At 41.6% G+C, this 15,766-nt stretch overlaps 1 protein-coding gene across 2 annotated transcripts in view; it reads left to right on the forward strand.

The window, feature by feature from the left end:
• Nucleotides 1-1,010: 1,010 nt before the first annotated feature.
• The window catches only part of EGFR (epidermal growth factor receptor), a 245,109-nt gene continuing 230,353 nt past the window's right edge, over nt 1,011-15,766 (forward strand). Inside the window, exon 1 of one of the 2 annotated variants that reach the window (XM_043508686.1) lies at nt 1,011-1,491. In XM_043508686.1, coding sequence (XP_043364621.1) covers nt 1,368-1,491 — 124 coding nt within the window. In that variant the 5' untranslated portion in view covers nt 1,011-1,367. The remainder of the gene's footprint in view (nt 1,492-15,766) is intronic. The other variant, XM_038391933.2, reaches the window with a different exon arrangement.

Raw genomic sequence — 15,766 nt, forward strand, 5'->3', positions numbered from 1 at the left:
CCCTATGAGAGGTTTCAGAGTAGCAGCCGTGTTCGTCTGTATTCGCAAAAAGAAAAGGAGGACTTGTGGCACCTTAGAGACTAACAAATTTATTAGAGCATCAGCTTTCGTGAGCTACAGCTCACTTCATCCGATGTTAGTCTCTAAGGTGCCACAAGTCCTCCTTTTCTTTTCCCCCATGAGGTCTTCTATAAAGCTCCGTTGGCATTTTTTAAATTCATCTGCAAATCTCTCCTTTGACAGCAAAGGAGCGGCCGACTGGTTTTAGCCTCCCCCTCAATCACCCACAATTGCTCCTTATCAGCCTTTTGTTTTCTGATAGAGTTGCTCAGTTACTGATTTCCATTCTCGCCTCCCCGGGACCACAGGAGACTAGATTTGCCAGCCACCCTCCTCTCTCTCACCCGGAGAGGAGGGCTCATCCTGAGTTTACTTACAGGGGTGGAAAGCAGGAGAGGCCAACAAAGCCAACGGGGTTGGAGTTAGGCCACATTTCGTGTGACCGCTGGGAAAAGAGAGCGAGTGAATGTGCAGGCGAGCAGGGCTACAGCCCTCTCCCGGCTTCTTTTCTACGCCTTTCCCAGTTGGGGCCGAGCTTACGCTGCCTCCTATTGATGAACCCGGGAGGCTTGAGGCGGAGGTTTATTCCTGCCCTTCCCAGGTAGGGGGGCCGCTGGCGGGCAGGGCTGCAAAGCTGCAGCCAGAGCTAAGGTGCGATCTTCTCCCTTCAGCAAACGCTACTGCAGGCGGCAGGCTCCCGCTGAGGGGAGGGACGCCCTGGCTGGGCAGGGGTGGGACTGCCGGAGCCAGGGCCTAGAGGCGGGGGCAGGGAATGTCCCTCGCTCGCTCCCCCCGCCCCCCCGGCGGGGGCAGGTGAGCGCCCCGGCCAGCCCCCCTCACCTGGAGCCCAGCAGGGCGAGGCGCCCCCAAGGCCGCCTCCGCCCCCTGCTCATCCCCGCCCCCATCCCCGCCCTCTCCTGGGCGGGCGGATTCCCCAGAGGGAGCCCCTGAGCGCGGCTCGCTCGCTGCGTGCGGGGAAAGTTTCGCGGCGAGCCGAGGAGTTGGGAGGAGGGGGAGAGAGCGGAGCTGCCTCCTGCCTGAGCCGCCAGCTCCCTCAGCCCCGGGCGCGCAGCCACCGCCGGAGGAGCAGACCCCGGGCTCTTCCTCCGCCGCGCAGGTGGGGTGGGAGCCGCCGGGCAGCCCGCAGCCCCTTAGCCCCGGCGGCGCCGCCTCCGCCCGGCGCCCGGGCAGCAGCTCGGCATGGTCGGCAGAGCCGCGGGGCGCGGCCCCGGGGAGAGGAGCTGAGCGCCGCCGGAGGGACGAGGAAAGAGCCGCGCCGAGCCCCGGGGCTTATTTCCCAGCCCGGGATGGGGGACTGGAGCCGCCGGCCCCGGGCAGCAGCCAGCGGGCGTCTGCGAGCCGGGAGAGCCGCTGTCCTGGTGCTGCTCGTGGCCCGCTTCTGCCTCAGCGCCGCGGTGGAGGAGAAGAAAGGTACCGATCGCGCCCCGTGGCGGGGAGGGGGAAGGAGCCCCGCTGCCCCCCGGGACTGGGGCGGGGAAGCTTTAACCCCCCCCCCCCCCCCGCTCCCTAGCTGGAGTTCCGGCGCTGCGGTGTCAGGGCCGGGGCCGGGGGGGGGGGGGCATGTCCCAACTCCTTGGCCGCGCCAGTGACAGCTTCGCGGCGTGCCAGGGCCCGAGTCTGGGGCTCTGCTCTCCCTAGGGGGAAGGAAAGCAACGCCCCGGCTCGTCCTTTCCCCCAGCACCCAGTAATCACACCCCGCCGCGATCTCCTAGGCTGGCTGGAGACGGAACGTCCCGGATTTGATCGGCCCCTCGGTTAGCTCCCCCCCTCTCCCCTTCACTAACTGGGGGGCGGGGGGGGGCACGTTCTGCCCTGGCTTGGCTCCGCCCGTGGGGCTGCCGGGGTGTGACCCAGCTGCCCCCCTCCCCCAGCCCCATGCCCCCGATGAGTTTGCTAGGCAGCCGGGGCGAGCAATCCCAATCGCTCCCGGCGTGCCCGCCTTGTCCGTGTGCTTGGAAGCGTTTTAGTGCCTCTCGGAAGCACCCACGAGGGGAGAGGCCGTGACAGGCTGCTGTGTCGGTTTCACAAGGTTTTAGGTCGCCCTACGCAGGGGTTACTATCCAGGGCTTATTCTCGTCTTCCTGTAACTCGTACAACATTGGGGTGGAGGTGGGGGGAGAGCAACGAATGATTCCCGTGCATGCCTGAGCCCAAATAACTCGTGCTCCGCGCAAGCCGAAGTTTTGCAACAACTGCCGTGGTGTTGGTCTCCTCGCTTGGCATTCTCACCTGCGCCTGATCTTTTCCTGAGCATTGTTTATCTGTCCGGCAGAAATACACCAAGGAAAAAGCTCATTATGTGTCCATTCCCCCCACTCTTCTTTAAAACGGGGGGCACTTGTACGTGTGGTGCCCAGTCTAAACAAATTGGCAAAGCTTTATGAATGAACTGCATGTCTCTTACTGTCAGCTGCGCTTGCTGTTTCTCTTCCTATCCTCTGCACTGACCTGGGCATATTGAGAATTGTGTAGACTAGTTTGTTGCAAGGTTTTTAATACGTTAAGGAACCGTTTCAGCGTTGGGAGAAAAACGGCTTCTGGCTGGTCAAACTCTTTTTTTTCTTTTCTTTTCTTTTCTTTTGTAAGTTTCAAGAGCAGGCAGCCAACATCAGTTCCAGGCAAAATCGTCTTTATCTTGGAAATCCTCCAACAACAACACAATGCAGATTTTTTGTTAAAAAAATCGCTTGAGAAAAGACCTGATAGTTTTAGAAAGTCTGTTAGAAGAGCTGAGCATAAGTGAGTTTGCATTTCGTGACTCTGGACAATAAAACCATCTTTGAATAGGAGAAACACGCCTTTTAGAAAAGCTAATTGCACAATCTTGAAATCAAGAGACACTCTGGTTCCAAGGAGCAAGTTCATACCTGTTGTTGCTGTAAGGAGGGCAGGGTTTGGGGGGGAATTGACTGGGTTTGCTGTGATTGTGTAGCTCAGATAAAATTGTTTTGAAACAGACTGAGTTTTAAAGTTTCTGCAGAATGTTTAGGTGCAAGGGTAATACTAAAGGTTATAGTATTAAGATTTAGCAATTATTATTGTTTTACTGGTATTACTGTGGTGTCTAGGAGCCCTAGGTATGGACCTGGACCCCAATCTATTATATAGTCAGCAGTAAAGAAGTGATAACCAATATGTTTTTTTCCACAGGAGAATTGTTTGGCAGTAGCTTTTCACACCAGGAGAGTTAGACCTGTTGACAAAGATAGAATGCAGTATGCCATCTTCAAAATACCAGTTTCATGATTGTTCACTGTAATGTATGATCACTGTAGGTGAGCAGCAGAAGAGTGCTTTTTGGTGGCGTGTTACTGCTTCCATTGAATTAACTGGTAAAATTACCATTGAAGTGAATGATACAGGATGAATCCTCATTTGAGAATCATAAAATAGCAGTTCCAAATTTTAACATTTCTTTCAAAGTACTAGGTGGATGATAGATCAGACCATCTTCATGAGTCCAGAACCTGCCTCTGGTTCAAGTACATGGGATCATCCCTTTGATACCACATATCCTGGGCCCTGATTCAGGGGTGCTGGAACTAGGGATGCTGGGAGTGCAGTAGCACCCCCTGGCTTGAAGTAGTAATAACAACCAAATACACAGTTTCTGCTTTCAGATTTCCCACTATAAAAATTGATACAGCACCCCTCCCCTGACTGTAAATCCAAACATATTGTAATGAAGCTGTGCAGCAATACAAACCAATGAAGTGCTATAGTAAACTAAAATGATGCATCTAAGACATTTTAAATTGTATGTACTTTTGAGCATTCACTTTTTAAAAATTTCAACTGAATGCCACTTCTTTACCATACAGAAAGCTGATTCTTCTTTTATTGTTTTTTAAAAAAATCAGATGCTCCTACAGTGCTTGTTAGAGTGCCAAAAATGTACAACTTTTAAGTTTTGGTTTTGGTTAAGGAGATGACTTTAATGTCAATATTTTATAAAATTATTTTCTTTCTCCAAACTTTGAGAATTAAAAACAAATTTCAATACAGCTTTGAGACAACTGAATTTATTGTTAATGTTGTTGACGTTTTAATAATAAAATAAGGAATCATGAACATTCCAAAACCAAACAAAACAGAATTATTGAAAATGTAAACACACTGACTGAGATCAGAATCTGACTCACACAAATTGGTGTAAACCCAGATTAACACAACAGTTAAAGTAACATGCATTTTCATCAATCCAGTCACAGTAATAGTTTTAATAGTAGTAATTGGCACTATTATTACTGGAAGTTTTTGACTAGTGCACTTCATCAATAGCTGACTGAAGTGTAACTGGCAAATCAGTAAAAAAGAAAAGGAGTACTTGTGGCACCTTAGAGACGAACAAATTTATTTGAGCATAAGCTTTCATGAGCTATAGCTCATTTCATCGGATGCATATGCACAAATAAATTTGTTCGTCTCTAAGGTGCCACAAGTACTCCTTTTCTTTTTTGTGAATACAGACTAACACAGCTACTACTCTGAAACCTGGCAAATCAGTGGCAGCACTACAATTCAGATAACCTGCTTTCCACTGTACTCTGTATCGGTTTAGTTTTGATTTTCAGGGGTCAACAATTCATGCGAGCACAGTGTTATATACTGGGAATGTGCGAGGCAAAATATTGGGCAACTCATTAACTACAGAGGTTCTCTTCAGTTTCCCATAGTGTCTGGTGTTTTGGATCTCTAATTTTCTTCAGGGTTTTTCATGTATTCATTTTCATATGAAATAAAAAACACAGGTCCAATTCACTGCAATATTTGTACATCAATAAATGTATATTAGTATGAATGTTTATGGTGTCTTTTAGATTATTCTGTAGACTGGACAGAACAAAATGTTTTACTCATGTTCAAATACTGCTTTATACTGCTAAACCAATGGCAAAAGTTTCTTTTACAACTTTTTGGGTCATATATTGTCATCTGTCTTCCAAATACCAATGGGAATTGCATGCATGGGTCAAGGACATTACATGGTCCCAGATTTGTATCAGAGCCATATATTACACTACATTTTAGCACAGAATTCCCATTGACTTACAATGGGAGTTTTGCATAAGAAAAGAAGGTGGAATATGCACTTTTAACATCTATGGGTTTGTCTATACAAACATACTTTTTGTAACAAATTAACTGTATTGGTTTAGAAACTGATATTGTTAAATTGGTGCAACCTCTGCTGTAGATGTGGTTATACCAGCATACAAGTGTGTATATTAATATAGCTTATTTTGATAAAACAATATAAATTGTTCAAAAACTGCGTGTTGATCAGACCTTATTCTGATGCCTTATGTATGAAAGACTTAATCCTACCTGTTGTTTAAAAATAAACACACAACTAAAATGTATATCCATCCACTAAGGACCATATTTTAGCCCCAGACTTAGTGCAAAAATTTCATTACCTTCAAGGGAATTTCTCATATGTAAGGAGGGAAACATATAGCAGTAAAAGTGCAGCCAAATGTATATCATATATGGACCTTGGTTTTCATCCTCAATCTATGCTTCTGGCAAAAATGGTCAGATTAAAATCTTTACGTGAGCAAAATTACTCTCAAACAAGATTGGGCCTTAAGTTAAGAATATCTGTACAAAATATATAGATATGAATAAAGTATATGCATACCTGAGAGTAAAAATGCTAATATATTATTTATTGCAACAACAGTATATTAAGTGCTTTACATACAAATAAGAAAAAAGGTACCTGCCCTGGAGACTAAATTGTTTGTAATCCATTTATTAATTTATGGAGACAAACTCCTTCATGCAATGTCAGACAATCTCATGATGTTTCTGAGGGCTGGCTCTTGCATTTGGGTATCTGCATTTGCTGTAATCTTTGTGATAAACCAGTTTTAGGCAGCAGTATAAGTGACTGGTCCAACCAGTTTGTTCATAATGCTACAGTTCTTCCATGTTCCCTTTTACATCAAACCTTACTTTGTTTTAAGAAAAGGAGTACTTGTGGCACCTTAGAGACTAACAAATTTATTAGAGCATAAGCTTTCATGAGCTACAGCTCACTTCATCGGATGCATCCGATGAAGTGAGCTGTAGCTCATGAAAGCTTATGCTCTAATAAATTTGTTAGTCTCTAAGGTGCCACAAGTACTCCTTTTCTTTTCGCGAATACAGACTAACACGGCTGCTACTCTGAAACCTGTTACTTTGTTTTGTAACTCTTCAAGAACAAGCATAGTGAACGTACATGCCTGCCTTAACTCATTTTCATCAGATTGCTTGTATCTTGATGAAATGGTTTGGGATAGAAGTTGCTGATATTCCCAGTGGTGCTTGGGTTATTCCAAGTCTTGGTGATTCATGTGTGCATCAGAGGTACAATCACCTTGTATTTATGAATATTGTATTTAAGAAATGTACTAAGTTCACAAATATGCAAAATTAATAATCAGTATGTCATCTTGTTTGCCTTTATATCATACACATAATGAATAATCCTGTTTTACAATTACAGGAATTTGCCTCAAATTGCATTTTAGAAGGTGAGTTTCTACCCCGTAGAAATGGCCTCCTCGCCAGAACAATCAAAATTTAGTCTCAGCTTCTTTGAGTTTCAGCCTGCCAAGACTCTGGGAATGTTGGCATACTGTGAAAGCTATTAAAAAAGATGGCAAAGATCTTATTTGCCCCCGTGCTGGAAAGAGTGTGCCAGCTTTTTGTTATGCAGATTTGCAATATGGTAGTCATGTTAGATCTGTAGTTGCCTCTTGATACTTACATAGTAGCTATTGTCATGAATAGGATTTTGCTACAATTATTCCTGCCCTTCTCACCTCAAAATTAGACCACAGTAATGTTTTCTATTTCAGGTTACTTCTAAAGACCATTTGGAAACTAAAGGTAGCATGGAATCCAGTGTGTCTACCTCCTAAGCAGTGCTTCACACATAGCGGTTGTACTGGTGATGCGTGAGCTGCTATAGCTGTTAGCCAGAAAGTCTGCTTCTCTTCCCAGGCTGTTGTGCCATAGTTGCAATTAGCATAATCTGTGGTCAGTGATGTGATATTATGCGAGGGGCCCTTAACTCCAGAACTCACTTGTCATATAAGAATGATTAAACACAGTCTAGACATCTTGATGATGAGGGTGGTATAAAAGCCTTGATAGATACAAATCATTGAAAGTCATCGTCTCTTAAGCAATGCTGTCATTCATCCTTATCACCTTTTAATTATTCAATGAAATGCATAAAGACGTTAAGGACTGGTGATAGAGTTTTATCAGGTTTATGTTGGTCCAGACACACAACATTCAGTTGAGTTTCACTTTGCACTTTATGGCCATGAGGTCATGGTATATGTTGTGGGAGTCTGTTATTTGATACCTCATTTGGACTCTGACTTGTTGAGTTGACAATCTTTGTTAGACTTATTAGAACACATGATCTCACTCTTTAACTCATAATTTTTATTTTGTTTGTTTTTCACATGCACCTCACTGCAAGGAAGGATAATAGTGCTATTTGGCTATTGTGTGCAGTATGAAGTCCGATATTGTTTCTGCCTATATTAAATGGTTTACAGTATCAGAGAACTGTTATAGCAATTCTTGGCTTTCAACTTTGTCAAAATAGACTATAATACTTCTTTATTTAGGGCCTAATCTCATTCCGCAAGTATCAGTACAGCTGTGCCGCTGCAGTATGTCTGGTGAAGACACTTTAGGTGGACAAAAAAAACCACCGTCATAAGCAGAATAAGCTATGTCAGTGGGAGAAGCTGTGCACACAAACACTTTCGTCGGTGTAATTTATGTTGCTTGGGGTATGTATGGAATATTTACACCCTGAGTGACTATATTTTGCTGACATAGGTTATGTCTACACTACAGCCTAAGTGCACTTGAGGAACAAAATATTGATAGTACAGTACAATGCTCAACTTGTGTAAATTGAACTTGTGTGTGTGTGTGTGTGTGTGTGTGTGTGTGTGTGTGTTTAAAGCAGGGGTTTAGTACTACATGTGTTTTGCCTGTGGATAGCTCCATATCTGACAGATGCAGGGCTCCTCCACCTATTAAGCTGGTATTTTAACTAGCCTCCTCTAGTGAGCTGTAGCTCACGAAAGCTTATGCTTAAATAAATTTGTTAGTCGCTAAGGAGCCACAAGAACTCCTTTTCTTTTTGTGGATACAGACTAACATGGCTGCTATTCTGAACTCCTCTAGAGTGTTACTATGTATGTCTATGCATATGAAAGTGAGTATCTGTGTGTTCATATGTATATACCAATATATAAGATAAGTGCAAATGCATACAAAATCTGAAGTGCTTGTTTCTGCATTTTAATTACCAAAAAAATAGAATACTTGTTATTTAGATTTCAGAGTAGCAGCCGTGTTAGTCTGTATTCGCAAAAAGAAAAGGAGTACTTGTGGCACCTTAGAGACTAACAAATTTATTAGCGCATAAGCTGAAGTGAGCTGTAGCTCACGAAAGCTTATGCTCTAATAAATTTGTTAGTCTCTAAGGTGCCACAAGTACTCCTTTTCTTTTTGGTATTTAGATGGTCTTTTATATTTAAAAGGAGTACTTGTGGCACCTTAGAGACTAACAAATTTATTAGAGCATAAGCTTTCGTGAGCTACAGCTCACTTCATCGGATGCATTTGGTGGAAAAAACAGAGGACCAAATGCATCCGATGAAGTGAGCTGTAGCTCACGAAAGCTTATGCTCTAATAAATTTGTTAGTCTCTAAGGTGCCACAAGTACTCCTTTTCTTTTTGCGAATACAGACTAACACGGCTGCTACTCTGAAACCTTTTATATTTAAGTGACATCTTCTCAGTATAATGCAAACATTTAAGTAATTAATTGCTGTGGAAAGTGCTAATGGCTTGCACATTAGTGATCACTGATGTATAAGCACCCGTTAACTGCATCGCAAGAGTCAATAAGGGTATGTTAAAGCTCTCTAAGGGTATAGAAAGGTGGGTTAAAGCGCTTACCTTTGTCTGATAGTTTAGGCTTTGTAGTTCCTTTGTGTTGCAGAGCAGCTACACAAGGAGAGTAGACACCAGATTCCTTTCAGGCCATGTGGCCTCTTGAGCAGCTTTAGGCCAGGTCTACCCTAGGAGCACTCAGCAGCTATAGCTATACTGGTCTACTATATTGGCAAAGTGCTCCTAATGTGGACACAGTTTATATTGGCAAAACTGCACTTTTGCCGATATGGTGTATTCCCGTTCCCGCCCCTCACCTCTAAGCAAAACAAGCTGTACTGGACAAAACACAGTTTTGCCAGTACAGCTATCTCTACACTGGAAGCTTTGGCCAGCACAGTTATATCAGTCACAAATCACACCCCTGACCAACATAGCTTTGCCTAGATTGGTCTACACTACAGCGTTAGGTCAACATAAGGCAGCTTATGTCAACCTAACTCTGTAAGCGTCTACACCTGTGGTTCTCAACCCGTGACCCACTTGCGGCCCAATCAGCACACAGCTGCATCCCATATGAAATCCTCAAGGCCATACAGGTAGTATATATATTGTGTGGATTTGGCCCACATAATGCATAGAGAGCTGCATATGCAGCTCACAATGGTAAGTAGGTTGAGAACCACTGGTTAACGCTAAAATGTAGCTCCCACCGATATATTTCGCTGTCTACACTGACTTAACTCTACCTCCACCAGAGCTTAGGTTGGTGTGATTAGTCAACACTGTAGACACTGCGTTGTTTACGTCAACTGTTGCTGCCTTTCAGAAGCCATCCCACAATGCCCCACACTTATAGTTAAATCGATGCAAATATTCCTGGTGAGGATGCACAACGCCAACACAAGGAGCATAGTGTGGACATGCAAAAGCGATTTAATTACCGCAGTGGCTGTACATCAACATACCTTAGGTTGACTTAATTTTGTAGTATAGACATGCCCCTAGAGACATTTTGGGTGTAAATGTTGGGCACTGGGGAAGGAACAAGAGACTATGAAACTATGAGGCCTTGGTGTGGGGAAGAGAAGGACACAAATCAGCTGCTCAGTGGAGAGGGCAATGGTGATTTACTTGAGGTTACTGCAAGAAGAGAATTACTGGTGTTATGTTCAGTGAAACACTAATTACAAAGTCCATTCAAGTAAACATATTACGGGAAGATAATACTTGATTCCACATCAGTTTATCCTCCAAATCGGTAACTGACCTGTAAGGCCCTGGCAATCTACTACTGCTTGGCAAAGGGGCAATATAACCTTCACAATTCCTCTCTTAGGTAGCTAAGTATTACTTTACCTACTAGCAGATTTGGAATCTGAGGCAGAGAAAGGTTAAGGAGTTACCTGACGCGACATAGAGGGAGAGCTGAGATTTAGGATTTTTGCCTCCAGAACCATGCTCTAACTACTAATCAACACTGCCTGTCATTTTAATGTAACCCACCTCCCACTTCTCCAGTTATGCTTATTGTCAAGCTTTGAAATAATATACATTTCGTTCAGCACTCTACTTTCACTGGTGTACATATGTAAAGGCGGTTTTAGCATTTGCTGGGCTTGCAAGGACTGTGTGCTTCTATGTGTTTGTACAGCTTCTATCACAATTGCCTGACTGGATCCTTTGAGCACTACTGCGGTATAACTAATAATCAACCTCATAAGGAGAGCTCTCATGGAATATGCCAAGTTTGATACTTCACAACCAAAATACATTAAATCCTATTATATGCAAAAATTCTGTCTCCATATCCCCATTACAACTGCTGATAGGGGATTATGATAAAACACTTTAATAGCCAATAAGAGAGTCCCCTGTAGATACTTAAATAATAGAAAATTGTAATTGTAGAGCCAAATTCTGGGCTGGTGTAAGCAGCTGCCTACTCACATCAGGTTTGAATTTATTCCTAAATCACTCTTCCACTGTAAATGCAATATAGTTTTAATGGTAGTTCTGACTTCTGTGATTTGGTGCTTTAAACAAAATATTACTCTAGTATTTGTATTACCATAGAAACTAGATATGTCAATTTCTGAGTTTCGATATGCATGTACACTGCTGATTAGATTCAACTGTGTGCACATCTGAGAGTAGAATTTGCCCTGAATGCAGAATAGTTAATACTTCTTTCCAGGTTCTATGCACTTATTTCTATTTATTGCTGCTGATGGTTCTATGTTTAAATCCAGTCTAAATGATCCTTTGCTCTTGAATATGCTACATTTTTTTGATTGCACACATAGTTTTAACAAGTTGTAAGTCTCTGTTTTTTAAACTGCATGTTTGAGAGTAGAAGTGTATCTTTGAAATGAATTTGTTTAGCAAATTCATTTGGGTTTCCTGAGACTGATCCACTATGTGGAGGTATGTAAAACTGAAAGGGAATGAGGCAAGGCTGGGGGAAGAAGCTTGTTTTAGCAGTTGGGTCGGTTATTTCAACAATGCCTTCAGCAAAGAAGTAAGAAGTTACTTACACAAATCAGTGGCTACTTTCCATGATTCAGATTGGAATACATATTTCAACGCATTTGGATGAGTAAATGGCTGCTAGTAAAGGAGACAACCTCCACAAATAACATGGCACATCACACTTCTCACATTACTTACTGTCCTTTAGAATAGATGTGGTTAGGTGGTTTGCTGCTGGAATGCTGTGTCACGTTTTGAATCAAAGCCACTTAGCAAAGCCACTTACGTTAAAATAAACATGTACACTTTTTTGTACAGAGGGTGCTGTATTATATCCTCAGTCTATGGCTGTATTTTTACTTTTCAGTAAACGAAATGTTGATTGTGAAAATGCTTTCCTGCTCTTACCTACATTTTTATAATTTTTGAGAATTCTCAGGCAAGTTTCTCCTTTTTTCCTGCAATTGCTGTACCATTAGGTGGCCTGCTTACACTGTTGCCTTGGTTGTTTATGATGCTGTAAGTGAAGCAGTGCAATATCAATCCAGTATCAGATTCATCCTTTCTCTAATGTGTGTATGTGAGGTATGTATTATCTCTAGTGCTTCCAACAGGATGTGCTCCATGATCAATCAAGTCTCTTTCATCTCCAGCTTCTATTGTCCTGATTGGACTTCTGATGACAGCAACAGTTTCCCAAGATGTTCTGAGATAAAGGTTGAGCTTGCTTTTTGTTTCCTAATTTTGTTATTGTTAATATTGTCTTTTATAGTAAATGGATTGTGCTGTAAAAGTTCCTAGGCACTGAGAGGGTGTGTATTGTGAAATAAGTTCTACACAAGTACAGAATAGGGTCACCTAGCTACAGTGTTTTAACTAGTTATCCAATGCTATATATGGCTGACTAGGCTATTGTATGTTCTGTTGATTAAGGGGTACATCTAGAAATACTGTGGTTTTGCTGTGGTGTAACAGCTTGGACTTGGGATCCTCTGGGGTGGGAGTGGGGGGTCAGCAATGTCTGCATACCTAATCCCTGGAGATTTATGTCTTCTATTTCCTCATTCTCCCTTCCTGCTTCTTTCCCCTTAATATAACTTAAATGATATCAGATAATCTACAGTTAGGACATGGAGGATTTAACATTGTAGACTTGTAAGAAAATAAGGAAAACAAGCTTTCAGTGGCATATGAAAATATATTATTTCTATATGTGGCTAATATTTCTTTCACAAATAGAAGTTCAGGTTTGATTCCTTTCTCATACATGAATGCCTGAAGCATAAATCTGCTAAACTCCTTATTATTTTCATATGCAGTAATATGGAAAATGAGGCCATGGTTTAAAAAAAAAAAGTAGATACAACTATAACTTGGCAAAGTTAAGTATACATTTTTCATTTTGGAGGCACCTGGATTAACATTGTCTGTTATGACAAGTGAACACAGAACTTTAAACAAACAAACAAACAAACAGAAAACTCCCCCAAATGTGTATGAAATGAAGTTGCAGTCGTGACTGTTTCTTTGGCAAAGTGCACTATCATGGAATGACTGAACAAGAATTTGGTGCTTTTAGCCACGAGTCAGTTGCTATTTCCATTTTTAAACTTCGTTTGGTGTTATAACTCAACTTCCCATAAGGCTGAAACTTTATCCTCCTGCTTTTTAAAAAAGGGTTCATTTTGTTTCATGGCTATTCAGACTGGTCAGGTTTTGTTGTGACTTCCAATTTTTTTTTCTTTTCTCTGTTTACTTTACATATTTTAAATTTCATTATGCAATGGGTAAATCCAAAGAGGAACATAACCTTTATTTAAAATTTCATGTAATGATCTGACTGGAGGAAGTTAGATTAGATTTAGGCGGTAACTTTGTCCAACAGAATGAGTGAAGTGCATATATAACATGAAAGATCACATCATGCACTTTACTGAGGTAAATGCAATAACTAACACCATTCACAATATTGCTTCTGTGAAGCCAGGGGCAAAAAGTTGATGTCAGTGGGAGCAAATACAAAACAAAACTGCACCAGTGTAAATCAGGAGTAAATCAGTGCGATCAATTGAGTTAAAAATTGAGAGCCCATTGTTTGCTGCAAATAACCTGATTAGTTCTAATGGGCAGAGTTAAGGCTGGAAAAAAGCTTCTTAGCTCTTTGTTTCTTTGCTTTAGCTAGTTGATAAGTCCTAAATGTTACTTTAATATGCAGGTTTTAGATATGCATCTTATTACTGGATCAATTTGAGCACTTTCTCAGATTTTGAAAGGATTACCACATGCTCATTTCCATTTTCAAGAAGGGATTCAATTATTTTTGAACAAGTTTATTTTCAAACAAGTTTTATTTGCCTTCTTAATAAGCTCTGCAAGCTGTTCTTGTTTAATGATTTTATTATTTCAAAACTTGTTCTTTCTCTTTCTCTTTCTTTTTTACTTTTTAATGAGACTGTCTCCTAGGCAGCATCATTTGGTCACAGATATCTATACCAGAATAAGTAATCCGGCAACACCTTCTCTGGAGTCTCTTTTTCCCTCAATATATATGCTGCTTCTATCAATACACATGCATGATTCCCCTCGACACTACCAGGAGTATTGTTTGGGAACAAGTAAGGGGGAATAGACCCTCACCAGAGAAAGGGTTGGTTAGTACTTCACGTGAATGTATTTTAAGTCTTGAACAGCAGTCTGTTGTGCTTCAATTAATGCAAGCTACCAACTGGATTAAAAGAGTAAAAATTAACTATTCATTAACAAAGCGTCTGTTTCTTTTGTGTCTGGCCAGTACTAATTATGAACATAATGAATTAAGGATAGCACAGGGAATCCAAGAAGCTCCTGGTATAAAAAATTTATCAAACTTCTCGGAGAAAATTCGTTGCCCTCTGATATAAATTGTTCCTTCCCTCCCCCAACTGCATTTCTAGATCATAAATACCATACTTGTCTGCTCATGTACTGTCTATATTTTGTATTTTTAAATTACGTGAAAAGAGTACATAAGACAGTCTTTGGCATTTACAAGAGAGACCCTGAGACTGTTTCTTCTTTTCACTGTCAGCTTAAATTTTATGGGCCAGATCCTCAACTAGTGTAAATCGGCAAAGCTCCATTGACTAGTTTACATCAACACTATTAATTATCTGTGTTGCCAATAACACCTTAGGTTATTAGGAAGGAAAGAATTTTAAAATGTGCTATGTCATTAGTTATGTTCTTTGTTTGTATTTTTCTCTTTGGACAAAAAAATCAATTGTCAGTTTTACTTTGGTTTTATTGTCAGTTTCATTTTCAGGCTTTTAATGATGCAATATTGGAAACTGACCCTGCAGAGGAATGTGTGTTTAAAATGTGCTTTAATTGGCATTCTAAAATTTTACAGAAACATTTTAGCTTGTGTATACAGTGTGTATATATATCTATGTATATATGTCTATATATATATCTATATAAAACTTTATATTTTGTGTCAATCATAAGTTGATCATGTCCTTTTAAATTTTTTCTCATGGTTACTATTCCCGGTTGCCCCTACTCCCTCCTCATGACTGGTTAAGTAACAATCATGTGACATCTGTTCATAGGTAATCGGAAATTTTCCCTCTGGAGAGAGAATGAGAGAGAACAAACCACACATGACAGATGTTTGTCAGGTTGCTTAAGGCACTACTGGAAGGTACTTGCATACTATGGTGATGAGGGCAATATGTATAAATTAGTTCACACAAGCAGTGAAATAGCCCAAGTCAGATAGCATTGGTGATTAGTTGATACTAACACCTACAAAGGGACAACATTGATAATGAGAAGCAAAGCAGAGAGCTGAAAATGCACTCCAGAACTTTCCAATTCAATAGTATTAGTGAGATGGGAACAGCCTGTCCACCTGCCCAGCCCACTGAATGCTTTGCCCCCAACCCCAGTGTGCTACTAACAGAGAGATGAAATTACAGGCACTAGTCACAATACAACTTTGTGCTCTGCCTCCAGCTCCCTGGTATATCTGGTAGTGAGGGAGTGAAGTTGGGGTCATCATGGAGAACTCAAGGATCTCTTTGATGCTCCCTGGTATCTTTCCAGGTGAGGATAATCTGGCCCTGTAATTTTGCAATGCATTTCTTCTGCTGAAAAACCTGCAGTGATGCATCTACACCCATGGAAGTTCATGGGAAAGAAAATTGTGTAGAGTTAGAGGAAAAAAGGAGATTACCTTGGAACTCTGATTTCTTAGTTACAGTGACACTGTGCAGTGAGGACATGATTCTGTAATTGTTGTTTGATCTT

Source organism: Dermochelys coriacea, chromosome 2 (assembly GCF_009764565.3).
Source record: "Dermochelys coriacea isolate rDerCor1 chromosome 2, rDerCor1.pri.v4, whole genome shotgun sequence".
In the NCBI taxonomy this organism is placed as follows: domain Eukaryota; kingdom Metazoa; phylum Chordata; order Testudines; family Dermochelyidae; genus Dermochelys; species Dermochelys coriacea.